Genomic DNA, 18,016 nt, shown 5'->3' on the forward strand with positions numbered 1-18,016 from the left:
TAATTGTAGGCCTCCATGTGTAATCACATTCTGATCTAATTTCGAACAAAAACATTCATTACGAACAGCAACTGTTTGTGAGAATATTTTTTGGTAGGCTGTAGTTTGACATGCGTGTTGGTTTGAGGGACGCGCATTTCCAATTCATCTTTTTAATAATTTGTGTTTTATAAAACAAATAAATGGCATAATTCGAAAACTGTTGTTCTTTGTAATTTCAATGTACCAAATATATCCGATTGTTATAAACGAATGTAGGGGCCTATCACTAAATTCAAAGAGGTATCTTAAATAAAATCAGATTAGGAATTAAGCCTAAACTTATTTTTTTTTTCAATGGTAGGCTATATTTTTAGATTTAGGTATATATTAATGCAATGTATTTATTTAATCTTAAACTGACTGGCAGGGAGTGAAACATCCCATAACCAAATCATAAATGTAGAAAGCCTATTAACTTGAATACCACTTAACATTTTTGAAAAAACTTTTCTAATACTCATCAAGTGCTGTTTTGTACAATTTAATTGTCTTAAGCAACATCTAAAATACTATGATTTTAATGAGATTTTAGGAATTTATAATTGCATATAATATAACCTATATTTCGTCTCTGTGTGTAGAAATCGAATAAAGTACACTAATAGTTGAAGGCTACATTGTTTGAAAAAAAAGGCAAATGAATCAATTCAAATTATTTATTGACTTTATCACAAATATTTGTCTCAAACAGAATTTGGTTGTTTTGAACTTGCCATATTGATCTTTTACTTAAGACTTCTAGAACATCATCTCAGTCGATAAATAGAAGGTTAGGTCAGGCCTATGTGATAAGGCCTGTCATTTCACTCCAGTAGGCATGTTTTCAACTCTCCAACAGTGAGAGTATAGAAGCTGAGTAACCAAACAAACTTCTCCATGTTAGAACTAACATTATAGAACTAAGAAGCTGAGAGACATAGACAGAGGTAAAATACACGCCTTTTTGTGGCCACTGTCCCATCCTTACTTCTACATTTCCTCTAAGTCATTAAAAAAAAAAACGTTTTAGTCATTTTGCAGACACTCTTATCTATCCAGAGCGACTTAAAGGAGCAATTGGGGTTAAGTGGCTTGCTCAAGGGCACATCAACCGATTTTTCAAGTAGTCTGCTCTGGGATTCGAACCAGCTACCTTTCGGTTACGCCAGTAACTGGTCCAACGCTCCTAACCGCTAGGTCTGTATGGAGGAAGTGGTTCCAAGTGTTCCAGCACTTCCAGCTTTGTCCCACACACCTACAGCCAGACCAAAGGGAATGAGCGTGTGTGTGACTGTGTGTATGTCTGTGTGGTAGCAATGGACAAGGTCAACCCATTTCTCTGCAAACAATCACATCACACAGGGTAAGTCACATTCCTGCCCCCCTCTCTCCCCCACCCCCTTCGGTCAGGTGGTCTCTCTCATGTCCTATTTTGTGGAAAAGAGAGGGACCCTCACATGATAAACTACACGCTGTCCTGATTGGATTCCAATGAGAGATGCCGAATGGCACAGAGACTCAAGGAAGTGTTGTTTCACTGTGATATTACTTTATATTGGGGTTGGAATGCAGAACATAGTTTTCTGGCACCAGATCCCAGGCTACAAAACACACTTTGTTAGCACACTCTACTGTCTATTAGCCCACACTACACGATTGTTCAATAAAACAACATCACTACTGTAAATGACTCGTATTATTAGTCTGTGTGTGCAGTGTGTTCCTCAGACAGGGCTAGTCTCTTCTAGGGTCACTGTCCTGATTAGAGATGTGTCTGGCCCTCCATCGCCCTCTAGTGTTGGCCCTCTGCTCTGACAGACACAGCAGAATAGGGACTAACATCACAATAGTACACAGAAACACGGCGCTCAAATTCTGAGTTCCAAACCATCAGGTCACACACTCCTAAACTCTTCTAAACACGCTCACACACACAGACGGCAGCGTCTCACACACACAGACGGCAGAGTTTCTCTGCAGAAAAATGGCCATTATTTTATCCGCTGGCATTTCACCAATAAAGTCGCAGGTGCCGAGTTTGAGGGGACAGAAAGGGCCTGGGGTTAGGGTGAGAGGGGGGCACAGAGGTGTCCATGTGGTAACATTAACATTTAGGATACCAGCCTCTGTGCCTGCGTGTATGTCCAGTGAGGAACATTTCACTCACAGGCGTCACTCTGAAGTGTTACTAAACACAAGTGACCTTCTTTACGCACTGATGACCATTGGCCACACGAGAGAGATGGAGAGAAAGAGAGCAAGCAACAGAGAATGGCTTAGAGCTTCATCAGAAATGAACTACTACAGGATTAACTACTTTATGCATTAAGACCTCATATTTTCCATATACTGCTTGCTGGCCTAGACATTATCCTCCTCACCTAGACACCATAATCCTCATCCTCACATATCATTATCTTCCTCCTCTCCTAGACATTATCTTCCTCCTCTCCTAGATATCATTACCCTCCTCCCCACCTAGACATCATTATCCCCCTCCTCTCCTAGACATCATTATCCTCCCTCCCACTTAGACATCATTATCATCCTCCTCTCCTAGACATCATTATCTCCTCCTCTCCGAGACATCCTTATTTCCTCCTCTCCTAGACATTATCCCCCTCCTCTCCTAGACATCATTATCTCCTCCTCTCCGAGACATCATTATTTCCTCCTCTCCTAGACATTATTATCCTCCTCCTCTCCTAGACATCATTATCTCCTCTCCGAGACATCATTATTTCCTCCTCTCCTAGACATTATCTCCCCCTCCTCTCCTAGATATCATTATCCTCCTCCCCACTTAGATAATTATCCTCCTCCTCTCCTAGAAATCATTATCTCCTCCTCTCCCAGACATTATCCCCCTCCTCTCCTAGACATCATTATCTCCTCCTCCTCTCCTAGATATCATTATCCTCCTCCTCTCCTAGACATCATTAGCTCCTCCTCTCCTAGACATTATTATCCCCCTCCTCTCCTAGACATCATTATCTCCTCATCAACCTTCCTCGTCCTCCATCAGTCAGTCCTGTTTAACTGCTACCTTTAAAAAGCCTCTTCCTTCCAGTTGGATACTTTATCACTTCTGGGATGTCAGTCTTTAAAGGCTGAAAACTCATGTCAACACAGCTGACATTTGTGATGCTCTAAGGCCCTTTACTGTGTTAATGTGGCCTTTACTGTGGCTCACACCTTCCCCCACCATGGTACAGAGCTCAGGAGGCATGTCCCCAGGCGGGGTGGTCTGGGTTAGCGTTGGGTCACAGGTTTCAGCACTGGACGTGTGAAAGACTTCACTTAACACAGCCTCTGGCGGGGCCGGCCAGGGTGGACGGTCCAGGGTCACTTCATCTCACCTCTAGGAGAGAGGTAGGAATAAGAGAAGAGGAGAGAGAAGAGGAGATACAATAGGAGAGAGAATTTGTATTTCTGTCTGTCTTTTTCTCACACCATCTGTTAAGTTCTTTGTGTTGGTTGTATCCAGCACACCAGTGACACTGTCAGATCACAGGATGACAAACAGTTACTATTATAGCAGGACTGAGTGGGTCATACTTCACATCAAAAGTACTGGCCAAAACTAGATTGGTTTCAAATCAGACAACTTCACAACAGAACTAAAAAGCTTTTGTCTTATTATTTAATGCACTTGCTTATAAGTAAAAAAACAACAACACCATTATGATCAGGTAGGTGAGTGGACACCAGGTACGAGGTAGAAGGCAGTCCATTACATCTGAAATACTGTACCACAGGAATTAATCAGAAAAAACAGTAACCAGAAGAGCAAAATAAATGAAATTGCATTAGAAATAGCAGACATGAGCATTTAACCTTTCTCTTTCCGGAATTACAGTACTGCAAAATGCTAAAAGAGCATATACAGAAATCAAAGATGCCTTAACTTAAAAACAAACATTATCCTCTCTCTAATATGTTTGACCAGCCAGTCAACCATGATAAACTCAACACACAGATACACACACACTCTGGGTTCAAATACATGTGTATTTGAGCATTTGTTATTTAAATACTTTTTTCAGTGTTTTCAAATACACAGCCCAAAACAGGTACTTTTATTTGAGTTATTTGTCAAAACAAAAAACAAATAGTCGACCAAATTGTATTTTAAAAGTATATTCAAATACTTATTTCAAATAACTGGGTTAAATGTATGGGAGTGTATTTGAGTATTTTCAAATATTTTCCAAGTGTAAGTCCAAATACATTCCAATATTCAACTACTTGAATATTCCAATATTCAACTACATGAATATTTTCAAATAAAGGTTATCTGAATACATGTTTCAAATGTATTGAAAATTAATTCAAATACATTAAATAGTATTTGAACCGATGTCTGACACACACACACACACACACACACACACACACACACACACACACACACACACACACACACACACACACACACACACACACACACACACACACACACAGTAGATATTCATGTTTGTGACAGGAGTCTATGTAAAGAATCAGAAACATGACAGGTTAAGTTTCAAGAGAAGGGAAAAGCACACATGGACCTGGGTCGGTGAGGTGCAGGCAGGCAAAACACAACATGTGACATGACACAATACCATAGTAGATAATTTGCATTTGAGCAAGAGAATCCAGGCTTGTGGAACAACGTGCAGAAATACGCTAAAAGCGTATATACAAAATGTGCTGCTGATGCAGCGATTTGACGCAATTGGATGCAATCTAACAAGGGAACAGGACTGTCTACAGGCAGAGCCACGGACACTAACATGTTCCATGACCAGGGTATTGATTGAATGGGACCCTTGGGTTTGGTCCCAATTGGCAGTGGCACCATATTCATTATATAGTGTACTACTTTTGACCAGGACGCATAATGGGTACCAATTGGGATGTAGCCTTGGTTAATACAAGCAAAAGACCAGCTGACTTAGACTAGTGGAGAGTGTTCGGTAGACAGACCAGGCTCCACCACAGCATCCACCTTCCTTCATCTCAGTACCTGGGTGGACTACATTCAAGTTTAAAGAGGAAATCGTACAATAAAATAACATATCCTTCACATTCCACCAGACACTCTAATACTGATAACCCCTCCCAGTCTGCCCAAGACTGCTCTCTCTGAGTCACCCTCTATACCAAAAGCCCACAGCCACTACTGACACACCCCTCAGTGAGAGAACGCATCCAGGAACCCCAGTTTACATCACTACCCTCCCCCACCAGGGCTACCTCAGCAAACAGACCCACAGCAGACGTAGCTTCAGCAGCAGGCCTGTGAAACTCTTAGAGCAGAGGAGAAGGGGGTGGGGGAGGGAGGTTGTCTTTCAATGGTAGAAAGCACTCAAACGAGTGTCATTGCTTGTCTGTCTACACATTGGTTCTCGATGGTGGTTCTATATATTGTTGGATCCAGAGTTTTGTTGATTCTAGAAGTGGTTGGTTCTAGACGTCGGTGGTGCGGATGCCATCATCGTCCAGGCTGAAAGGGAAGCTGCGGTCTTTGGGGGGCTGAGGCTGAGAGCGGTGTCTCCTCCGGCTGCTGGAGGGGTCTGGAGCTATGGGGCCAGGGCAGGCTGGGACCCCCACACCACTGGCTAGGGCTGGAGCTGGGACCCCCTGTGGGATGAGAGTGGGAGTGGAGGGGGAGGATGAAGATGAGGAGGTGGAGGTGGAGGAAGAGGTGGAGCGAGAGGAAAGACTGGAGGGCAGATTGCTAAAGTGACTGTCCTTGTCCAGTGTGCCCAGAGCGGGAGCCTCTCTTTGGGGTACGGGGGTCCAGGGCTGCCACCCTGGGGCCACGGAACACGACTTCACTAGTGGGGGTCTCCTGTCATCTCCCTGGCGACCACGGAACACAGAGGGTGGGTGGGAGGAGTTACCATGGCGATACAGTGAGGAGGCAAACGTAAATGCAGAACCCTGAGAGAGAGAGAGAGAGAATCCATTTTTCCAATTCCCCCACTGAATCACACTTGCATTTGGGCATGCCATAAGGACCACTAATAGTACTGGTCTGAATTGCTAGTCGGCCCGTCGGATCATGTGGGGCAAATTCTGAGGAGTTGTGATTTGAGGCTTTTGTATGTATGTATGTATGTATGTATGTATGTATGTATGTATTTATGTATGTATGTATGTATGTATGTATCTAAATCTACCTTGGCAGGGCCTCTGAAATCCTGTATCTTCAACTCAATGTCTCTGATCCAGCCCTGCATGTCCTCTGGAGTGTCTGTCTGCAACAAAACCAGCACATGCTTACACATCACGCTTAAACAACTCAGTAAGCACACACACACACACCTCTCTGTGATCTGAGGCCCCTGCCCCTAGTCAGCTGTTCTCCCATGGGGGGACAAGGGATGTTATTGTTCTTACGGTTAAGTGTTGGGAAAGTACTCCTCCAATTCACAAAAAACATCCTGTCCATTTCTCCAAAAACAGAAGTAAGGCACACATGAGCAACAGAGCATCAAGCCAGAGGAGTCAACACAGATGGAAGCCCAACTGACGACAACACTCACACACACAGACACACACACACACACACACACACCCTCCTACCTGGACGTAGAAGACCCTGGAGCTGGTGATGATTTCAAACAGGTTATCTCTCATCAGCAGGTCCCTGACAGAGATGAGTGGGTAAGACATTGAGCTTCTGTGTTTGTGTGTGTTTGTGTCTGGTGTCGAGAGAACGAGAGAAAAAGAGGTGTGTCACTCTCACCCAGATTTCACCAGACACTCATGGACCTTCTGAATGTCTCTCAGAGGAACAGTTCTCAGAGGCTCCTTATCCTGAAATACATATCAAATGGCTTGGTTTGTATTTCCTATCCCAAATCCATTTGAGGACATCTGTAATTACACCCCAGTGAGGTCTAAACAGCAACAGCGTTACCACCCAGAGCCACACACAGAGGAGAGAAGAGGGACAGGATATGACCTCACCATCTCACACTTGTAGTAACTGACAGCGTTGTGGTCCAGTGTGAAGAAACGTCTCTTCCAGCTTTTCCTCTGAAACACACAACAGATTAGTTCAAAAGTGTGTGTGTGTGTACGAGCGTGTGTGTGTGTGTGTGTGTGTACTCACCATGTTACCCTGTTTGACACAATAGCCACACCTCAGTACGCCTGGTCTACTGCCTACAGAGGAGACCCTCCTGTCCCCTACTTCCATTTCCCCCCCCTCATTCTGCAACACACACAATCATCATCCTCACAACTATCATCATCATCATCACGTCATCATTACCGCCATCTTCACTGTCATCATGGCAATAGTATATTTGGTCTCGACCATAGTACCTGGTAGATGGGTGTGTGCACCACCACTCCCCCGATGATCTCAGTCTTGTAGGCCAGCCTCTTACCCCCTGCTTCACCGGTTACTGTAGAAACCTCTGATCTGGGCTGGAGAGGCCCTGCTTTAGGGACCTACAGAAAACAACAGTTTGAGCAATAAGTCAAACACACAGCTTGCAGTTGGCCTTTAGCCAACAACACATTACCATTCAGGTTTACTTATTGATATCCTATGAAACTATAAATGCATTATAACATATTTATGGAGTGATAAACAAGAAATGTGAGATAAACAAGGCCCATAAGGCATACAGGGTTTCTTCAATGGGAATACAGGGCAGTTAAAGAGGAAGTGGAAGAGCGAGAGTTGTGTGAGGGCAGGTGGCTATAGAGAAGAAAGCAGCACCACACTTCAGTCTCACAGAGACACAGACAGTGGTGACCTTTCTGAGACAGGTTCCTATAATCTCTGCTTCCTCCCGAAGTGTGACACTTCCCTTCATGGATTGGAAAGAAAATGACTGCTACAGTGCTGTACGAAAGTATTCGCACCCATTGACTTTTCCCACATTTTGTTGTGTTACAGCCTGAATATAAATTTGATTAAATAGAGATTTTGTGTCATTGGCCTACACATAATATCCCATAATGTTTTTAGACATTTTTACAAATTAGTTAAAAGTTGAGTCAATAAAAATTCAGCCCCTTTGTTATGGCAAGTCTAAATAAGATCAGGAGTAAAAATTAGCTGAACAAGTCACATAATAAGTTGCATGGACTCACTGTGTGAAATAATAATGTTTAACATTCTTTTTTAATGACTACCTCACCCACCACATACAATTATCATCTGTAAGGTCCCTCAGTCGAGCAGTGAATTTCAAACACAGATTCAACCACAAAGACCAGGGAGGTTTTCCAATGCCTCACAAAGAAGGGCACCTATTGGTAGGTGGATTAAAAAAAGCAGGCATTGAATATCCTTTTGAGCATGGTTAAGTTATTAATTCGACTTTGGATGGTGTATCAATACACCCAGTCACTACAAAGATGCAGGCGTCCTTCCTAACTCAGTTGCCGGAGAGGAAAGAAGCCGCTCAGGGATTTCACCATGAGGCCAACGGTGATTTTACAGAGCAAAATGGCTGAGATAGTGTAGTTACTCCACAATACTAACCTAAATGACAGAGTGAAAAGAAGCAAGCCTGTACAGAATAAAAAATATACAAAAAAACTTGCATTCTGTTTGCAATAAAGCACTAAAGTATAAAAAATAAAATAAATGAACTACTAACTATGTCCTGAATACAAAGCGTTGTGATTGAGGCAAATCCAACAACATATCACTGAGTACCACGCTATAGATTTACAAGCATGCTAGTGGCTGCATCATGTTATGAGTATGCTTGTCATCGGCAAGGACTCAAGTTTTTTTGTGATGAAAAGAAATGGAATGGCAAATAGAAATCCAATATGGATGGTGTTAAGAGATAGATGGGAGGGGTCTAATGGAGCTGAAGGTTGGGACTAATAACAACAAGATAATTAATGTAAAACATACTGTGCCCGTTAAACATGTATAGGTTAAGAACTTCTATGAAAGAGCAGTTTGAAATATATGGCAAATAGAAATCAAACCGGATGGAAGTCAGGAATAGAGAGGTTGAGGAAGGACAGGAGTAAAAACAAAATAGACTGTCCATAAAATGTATATAGTTTGTAAAGCTGGAAATACAGGCCTAAGCGTTGTTGTTCATTAGTTTGCTCCAATTGGGGGAAGGGTGGTAGGGTAATAAAGGAAACTATATTCTTAAAAAGGTGTGTGTGTTTATAAGCAAAAAATATATATGGGGGATTGGAAGTGATGCAGACAATTAGATTGATGGAAACTACAATCTATCTGCAATATTAAAGCTGATCTACACACTAAATGTAAAAAAATTCAAAATAAATAAAGATAGTGTAGTTACTCCACAATACTAACCTAAATGACAGAGTGAAAAGAAGAAAGCCTGTACAGAACAGAAATATTCTAAAACATGCATTCTGTTTGCAATAAGGCAAAAAAATAAATTGACTTTATGTCCTGAATACAAAGCGTTACGATTGAGGCAAATTCAACACAACACATCACTGAGTACAACACTGTAGATTTAAAAGCATGGTGGTGGCTGCATCATGTTATGAGTATGCTTATCATCGGCAAGGACTCTGGAGTTTTTTGAGATAAAAAGAAACGGAATAGAGCTAAGCACAGGCAAAATCCGAGAGGAAAACCTGGTGTTTCAGTCTGCTTTCCAAAAACACCGGGAGACAAATTTCACCTGTCAGCAGGACAATAACCTGAAACAAGGCCAAATATAATGTTTACATATCTGGCATTGCTCATCTCATAGGAATATACTGTTTTCTACACTATTCTACGGTATCTCATTGATTTAATAATGCTTACATACTGTATCTTGCATTACTCATCTCATATGTATATACATTTACATTACATTTAAGTCATTTAGCAGACGCTCTTATCCAGAGCGATATACTGTTGTTTCTATACTATTCTACTGTATCTTAGTCCGTTCCGCTCTGACGTTGCTCGTCCATATGTATATAGTCTTAATTCATTTCTACTTAGATTTATTGGGAACTGGGTATAAGTTGTGTAATTTGTTAGATATTACTGCACTGTCGGAGATAGAAGCACAAGCATTTCACTACCCCTGCAATAACATCTGTTAATCACGTGTATGTGATTTGATATACACCGGAGTAGCTTACCAAGTTAGATTTTTGAGCTGATTTTAATTCAAAACTATATGGCAAGATATGAAAATGGCTGTCTAGCAATGATAAACAACCAACTTGACAGAGCTTGAAGATTCTAACATGTATTGACTCAGGGGTGTGAATATTTAAGTAAATGAGATTTTTCTGAATTTAATTTTCAATATATTTGCAAACATTTCTAAAAACATGTTTTCACTTTGTCATTATGGGGTATTGTGTGTAGATACATTAAACAAAAATTCAGGCTGTAACACAACAAAATGTGGAACAAGTCAAGGGGTATGAATACTTTCTCAAGGCACTGTATATGGAAACTCCCTCTAGGCCTACACCAATCCAAGGTTTTCACATTTATGTGGAGTGGTGAACGAGTGCACACTTCAGGAGAAAAAAAGACAGAGAAAATAAAGATTATTGGGACATAACCACTAACTGCTGCTCTCAGCCTTCTGTAGAAGTGTGGAGTTAGGAGGCGTTACAGGCCTTCAGCATTAAACTCTCTGGTCAAGAAGTTTGTGTGTGTGTGTGTGTGTGTGTGTGTGTGTGTGTGTGTGTGTCAGTGTGGTCCTGGTAGAGCATGGCACTTGCAACTAGAGGCCTTAACGGGTCCAAAAAGTTGGACCCGTTCCAAATGGACCTGGGGCATTCCCATTCGGAACAGATATGCCTGAATTCACTTTTTAATACCCGTTCCAAATGGACCTGGGGCATTCCCATCTGGAACAGATATGCCTGAATTCACTTTTTAATACCCGTTCCAAATGGACCTGGGGCATTCCCATCCGGAACAGATATGCATGAATTCACGTTTTAATACCCATTCCAAATGGACCTGGGGCATTCCCATCCGGAACAGATATGCCTGAATTCACTTTTTAATACCCGTTCCAAATGGACCTGGGGCATTCCCATCCGGAACAGATATGCATGAATTCACGTTTTTAATACCCGTTCCAAATGGACCCGTGAAAATCAAATCAGATCCGGCCCAGACACGTGACATTATTTAGAATTCTGGATCCGGACTTGCTCAGGTCCCGGATCGGGTCTCGGGTATTCAGGTACAAGTCGCTCCGTGAAGACCTCTACTTCCAATGCCAAGATAGCGTTTGATTCACGGGACCACATGTACATAAAATGTATGCACACATGAATGTAAGTCGCTTTGGATAAAAGCATATGCTAAATGATACAGTATTATATTATAAACAGTGTATGTGTGGAAAGCCCCCCCCCCACAGGCTGAATATAGGATCCAACACACACTGTGAGGGAATGTGCTCTGTGAAACCTCAAAACACAAATCATGCTGTCCTGTTTCACCATTTCCTCATATTCTAGACGAGAGATTGTGAGAGTATGTGCGCGTGCCAAACCAAAAGCATAATTAGCGGTGGGGGGAGGGGGGGGGGTCCAATCGTAAAATGAGGAAAGGAGTAGCACTGTGTTGTGTCAAGACACAGGAATCAAGTAGCTGCTTGGCGCTTTATGGTGGGAATTTATTTCTCCTATCAATCAAATTTGTACATTTTGCATTTCACCTCAGTTGAGAACAATTGTCATTTACAACTGCGACCTGGCCAAGATAAAGCAAAGCAGTGAGACAAAAAAACCCACATGGGATAACAAATGTACAGTCAATAACACAATAGAAAATCTATATACAGTGTGTGCAAATGTAGTAAGATTAGGGAGGTAAGGCAATAAATAGGCCATAGTGCCGAAATAATCAAACATTGGAGTGATAGATGTGCAAGTAGAGATACTGGGGTGCAAAAGAGCAAAAATAAATAACAATATGGGGAGGTAGTTGGGTGGGCTATTTACAGATGGGCTGTGTACAGGTGCAGTGATCTGTAAGCTGCTCTGACAGCTGATGCTTAAGGGGCTACGGGTTCCCAACTAGGAACCCCCCTTCAGCCCAAACGGTGGCGCAGGGAAAGCAAAAATATTCTTACAAATATTTAACCTCCACACATTAACAAGTCCAATAGCTTAAATGAAAGATAAACACCTTGTTCATCTACCCAGCATGTCAGAATTTTAAAATGTTTTACAGCGAAAACATAGCACATATTTATGTTAAACCACCACTAGGAAAACATACAATATGTAGCCACATGGCTATGCAAAATAGCACAATCACAAACGCAGGATTAAAAGAAAAATAATTCACTAACCTTTTGAAAATCTTCATCAGATGACAGTAATAGCACATGTTACACAGTACATTTATGTTTTTTTCAATAATATGCAATTTATATCCATAAATCTCCATTTACATTGAGCCATGTTCAAAAAATGCAGCAGAAATGACCGGAGGAATTATAAATATCTCCGGCAGCTAACGCCAGATAACAGCAATAAACATCATAAACTTTGACTAAATATACATGTTCTACATATATTTAGAAAGATACACTTCTTCTTAATGCAAACGCTGTGTTACATTTATTTTTAACGTTACAGAATTCGTTCACTATTCAATAATCTGAGACGGCGCTCAGCCATTAGCATTATTTCTCTACTATGTTGGATTCGACAAAAATACAATTTTATAACATAAATATTCCCTTACCTTTGATGGTCTTCGACAAGAATGCCGTGGAAGGGGTTATACTTACCTAATATAACGTTTGGTTGCTGTTGGTGTGTCTTTGTATTAGCAAAAGCTAACATCTTCAGGTGAATTACCCCAAAAAGGACTTCTGATCACGAAAATTGCGCATCAAAACTTCAAATTTACATATTATATGTCGACTAAACTGGTCAAACTAAGTGCAGAATCAAGCTTTATGTTTTTAACGTACAAAACAATTGGCGATTAAATCAAACATAACGAACTCTCTTCAGCCAAGCTGGGAAAAAAATACCCTTTTCACAGAGCGCGCACCTGAAAACTCGTGACACCTCAGTATTTTGCCCGCCAAGCAGTCAAAGCTCGTGCTATTTTCTCCGTTCCACGTCTCATTGAAAGACGAGAGCGCGTTGAAGAAATAGAAACTGTTCCCAGATCCATAGCTCGTTGGGAAGGGTGGGAGCGATGACGTCAAAGTTGGAGCAACTTTCTTAGGAGAGAGCGAGAGTTTGGGAGAATGGCTGCCCTGTGAGTTCTGCTTTACATACAGACATAATTTGAACGGTTTTAGAAGCTTTAGAGTGTTTTCTATTCAATAATAATTATTATATGCATATATTAGCAATTTTTGACAGTTTTTTTTAAAGTTTACTTTGGGCACACAATTCATCCAAAGGGGGCAGTATTTCCCATAGCCCCATCAGGTAGAGGGAGATATAAGTCTCCAGCTTCAGTGATTTTTGCAATTTGTTCCAGTCATTGGCAGCAGAGAACTGGAAGGAAAATCAGCCAAAGGAGGAGTTGGCTTTGGGGATGACCAGTGAAATATACCTGCTGGAGCACGTGCTATGGGTGGGTGTTGCTATGGTGACCAGTGATTGGAGATAAGGCGGGGCTTTACCTAGCAAAGACTTATAGATGACCTGGAGCCAGTGGGTTTGTCGACGAATATGCCAACGAGAGCATACAGGTCGCAGTGGTGGGTAGTATATGGGGATTTGGTGACAAAACGGATAGATAGACTGCACCCAATTTACTGAGTAGTGTTGGAGGCTATTTTGTAAATGACATTGCCAAAGTCAAGGATCGAGGGTATGTTTAGCAGCATGAGTGAAGGACGCTTTGTTACGAAATAGGAAGCCGATTCTAGATTTAATTTGGATTGGAGATGCTTAATGTGAGTCTGGAAGGAGAGTTTACAGTCTAACCAGACCCCTAGCTATTTGTAGTTGTCCACATATTCTAAGTCAGAACCGTCCAGAGTAGTGATGCTAGTTGGGCGGGTGGGTGCAGACAGCGATCAGTTAAAGAGCATGCATTTAGTTTTACTAGCATTTAAGAGAAGTTGGATGCCACGTAAGAAGTGTTGTATAGCATTGAAGCTGTCTGGAGGCAAGTTAACACAGTGCCCAAAGAAGGACCAGAAGTATACAGAATGGTGTCGTCTGCGTAGAGGTGGACCAGAGAATCACCAGCAGCAAGAGCGACATCATTGATATATACAGAGAAAAGAGTCGGCCCGAGAATTGAACCCTGTGGCACCCCCATAGAGGCTGCCAGAGGTCCGGACAACAGGCCCTCCGACTTGACACACTGAACTCTATCTGAGAAGTAGTTGGTGAACCAGGCGAGGCAGTTATTTGAGAAACCAAGGCTGTTAAATTAATTGACCTGTCTCTCACTATATGTTAATGGTAACGTTAGCTACAGGAATTGGGGTACTCACAGTGATCTTGGTAGCTTTGTTCAGAACGAGGACCCAGTCTTTCAGGTCAGCAGCATCGTTGGCATGGAGGAAATAACGCCGAGACACTGCATTGATCACTGCAGACATAGTTATATACAGAAATACAGAAAATAAATACAGGAGGTTATAATAGCACTGATCACTGCAAGGAGGACAGAACAGGTATGGGTTGTTCCACCTCAGAAAGCACCAGAAAGAGGGTTGACACCCACCATCTTAGATTGTTCTTAGCAACAGATACGATGAGCATTTCTGAAACATTATTTTGTTGAAATATTGTTTAATCTATGAGAAATTAAGCTAACCGATTGCACCATAAATGGCTATTTTAATGTATAGGATTCAGATAATATTCAATTAATATAGTACCCAACATCCGATTCGGACCAAACGTCTTCCTACCAATTAGTAAGACATGAGGAATGGATTTGGTGTCACACTCAAAATTAAAGTGGAAAACCACACTACAGGCTGATCCAAATGTCCTTAAAAAAGTCAAAATGAGGCTCAGTAGTGTGTGTGGCCTCCACGTGCCTGTATGACCTCCCTACAACGCCTGGGCATGCTCCTGATGAGATGGCGGATGGTCTCCTGAGGGATATCCTCCCAGACCTGGACTAAAGCATCCGCCAACTCCTGGACAGTCTGTGGTGCAACGTGGCGTTGGTGGACGGAGCGAGACATGATGTCCCAGATGTGCTCAATTGGATTCAGGTCTGGGGAATGGGCGGGCCAGTCCATAGCATCAATGCCTTCCTCTTGCAGGAACTGCTGACACACTCCAACCACATGAGGTCTAGCATTGTCTTGCAATAGGAGGAATGCCACCCCACACCATGACTGACCCACCTCCAAACTGGTCATGCTGGAGGATGTTGCAGGCAGCAGAACGTTCTCCACGGCGTCTCCAGACTCTGTCACGTGCTCAGTGTGAACCTGCTTTCATCTGTGAAGAGCACAGGGCGCCAGTGGCAAATTTGCCAATCTTGGTGTACTCTGGCAAATGCCAAACGTCCTGCATGGTGTTGGGCTGTAAGCACAACCCCCACCTGTGGACATCGGGCCCTCATAACACCCTCATGGAGTCTGTTTCTGACCGTTTGAGCAGACACAAGCACATTTGTGGCCTGCTGGAGGTAATTTTGCAGGGCTCTGGCAGTGCTCCTCCTTGCACAAAGGCGGAGGTAGCGGTCCTGCTGCTGGGTTGTTTCCCTCCTACGGCCTCCTCCACGTCTCCTGATGTACTGGCCTGTCTCCTGGTAGCGCCTCCATGCTCTGGACACTACGCTGACAGACACAGCAAACCTTCTTGCCACAGCCCGCATTGATGTGCCATCCTGGATGAGCTGCACTACCTGAGCCACTTGCTTGGGTTGTAGACTCCGTCTCATGCTACCACTAGAGTGAAAGCACCGCCAGCATTCAAAAGTGACCAAAACATCAGCCAGGAAGCATAGGAACTGAGAAGTGGTCTGTGGTCCCCACCTGAAGAACCACTCCTTTATTGGGGGTGTCTTGCTAACTGCCTATAATTTCCACCTGTTGTCTATTCCATTTGCACAACAGCATGTGAAATGTATTGTCAATCAGTGTTGCTTCCTAAGTGGACAGTTTGATTTCACAGAAGTGTGATTGACTTGGAGTTACATTGTGTTGTTTAAGTGTTCCCTTTATTTTTTGTTGAGCAGTGTATAATAATATATATATATATATTTTTTTTTTAAAGCCACCCACGGAAGCCTCACACTTCATGCCAATCCCATCCCAACAACCAGTATACAGTATCAGTTCTCTATTTTTGACAAGTAGTATGGAGCTGTGGTTTGCTTCCCCATACCATGTCATGTATTCCATGTGAATCTGGTCATGTTTCTTTTCCCCTGTTCAAAGGAATTAGTCATTGAAGAAGCTTGCATTATTTACCATAAAGTAGTGTCAATGGTTTATAGAGAGGGTCTTCTAAGTGGGGAGCGGACCGATGGGTCGGTTTCCATGTGGGTCCTGCTTTTTATTTTACATCCATGGGCTAATCAACATTAAAGATAACAATGACATTTTAGTAAAACAATGGCAACACTAGCGATTCTCTTGTGGAATTTGAAAGGCCTTAATAGTTCTATCAAACATTCCAACTATCTTGAGTCTAAAACCACATTGATAGAGCAATGCTCTGAGAAACACACATGAAATTGAATTGAATGAATTCATAATTATTAACAAAAATTCAGTTGATGATTCTCTGATTTTATGGGACAAATGTTTTATTAAAAACAATGCAACTACATTTGCATTTGGGCTGAATAAATCACATTTAAAAGAAGATATCAGAAATGGAAAAGTTGTTAACGAGGTTAGAGCGTTCAACAAATACCTTTTCAGTGCAACTACTCTCTCCAAAGTCAAGACAGAACTAAATCTATTGATAAGACAGAGAGCAGAATATTCCACCCATTGAGATAAACTTAAGCATTAGTTTCATGGAAATCGACACAGTTGTCTTTTGGCTAACAAGATTCACAGTAATTAGCGGATATTGTAACCATTGAAACTGAATCAGGTGAATCACTATCAGAACCCAAATTATATCAACTAAAGTGTAATGATGTGCGCTGAGAGTTCGGAAGCAAGTTCAGGGAGTGAGTGTTTTAATAAATAAACACAACATAATACGAAACACGAACAACACAGACATAACACAGGAACAGAAACAATAACGCCTGGTGAAGGAACCAAAGGGAGTGACATATACAGTGGGGAGAACAAGTATTTGATAACCTGCAAAATCGGCAGTGTTTCCTACTTACAAAGCATGTCGAGGTCTGTAATTTTTATCATAGGTACACTTCAACTGTGAGAGACCGAATCTAAAACAAAAATCCAGAAAATCACATTGTATGATTTTTAAGTAAGTAATTTGCATTTTATTGCATGACATAAGTATTTGATCACCTACCAACCAGTAAGAATTCCGGCTCTCACAGACCTGTTCGTTTTTCTTTAAGAAGCCATCCTGTTCTCCACTCATTATCTGTATTAACTGCACCTGTTTGAACTCGTTACCTGTATATAAAGGCACCTGTCCACACACACAATCAAACAGACTCCAACCTCTCCACAATGGCCAAGACCAGAGAGCTGTGTAAGGACATCAGGGATAAATTGTAGACCTGCACAAGGCTGGGGTGGGCTACTGGACAATAGGCAAGCAGCTTGGTGAGAAGGCAACAACTGTTGGCGCAATTATTTGAAAATGGAAGAAGTTCAAGATGATGGTCAATCACCCTCGGTCTGGGGCTCCATACAAGAACTCACCTCGCGGGGCATCAATGACCATGAGGAAGGTGAGGGATCAGCCCAGAACTACACGGCAGGACCTGGTCAATGACCTGAAGAGAGCTGGGACCACAGTCTCAAAGAAAACCATTAGTAACACACTACGCAGTCATGGATTAAAATCCTGCAGCGCACACAAGGTCCCCCTGCTCAAGCCAGCGCATGTCCAGGCCGATCTGAAGTTTGCCAATGACCATCTGGATGATCCAGAGGAGGAATGGGAGAAGGTC

The 18,016-nt window shown here is 42.2% G+C and overlaps 1 protein-coding gene across 4 annotated transcripts in view; it reads right to left on the minus strand.

Annotated features, from left to right (window-relative positions):
* Positions 1–3,642: 3,642 nt before the first annotated feature.
* LOC135542472 (pleckstrin homology domain-containing family A member 2-like) overlaps positions 3,643–18,016 on the minus strand; it is a 28,842-nt gene continuing 14,468 nt past the window's right edge. For all 4 annotated transcript variants that reach the window (XM_064969463.1, XM_064969454.1, XM_064969434.1 and 1 more), the window contains 8 exons: positions 14,433–14,530; positions 7,345–7,473; positions 7,130–7,231; positions 6,985–7,053; positions 6,761–6,831; positions 6,598–6,661; positions 6,192–6,269; positions 3,643–5,952 (listed from right to left, as the gene is read on the minus strand). In XM_064969463.1, the coding sequence (XP_064825535.1) occupies positions 5,476–5,952; positions 6,192–6,269; positions 6,598–6,661; positions 6,761–6,831; positions 6,985–7,053; positions 7,130–7,231; positions 7,345–7,473; positions 14,433–14,530 (1,088 nt within the window). In that variant the 3' untranslated portion in view covers positions 3,643–5,475. The remainder of the gene's footprint in view (positions 5,953–6,191; positions 6,270–6,597; positions 6,662–6,760; positions 6,832–6,984; positions 7,054–7,129; positions 7,232–7,344; positions 7,474–14,432; positions 14,531–18,016) is intronic.

This window comes from Oncorhynchus masou, chromosome 1 (genome assembly GCF_036934945.1).
Source record: "Oncorhynchus masou masou isolate Uvic2021 chromosome 1, UVic_Omas_1.1, whole genome shotgun sequence".
Classification (NCBI taxonomy): domain Eukaryota; kingdom Metazoa; phylum Chordata; class Actinopteri; order Salmoniformes; family Salmonidae; genus Oncorhynchus; species Oncorhynchus masou.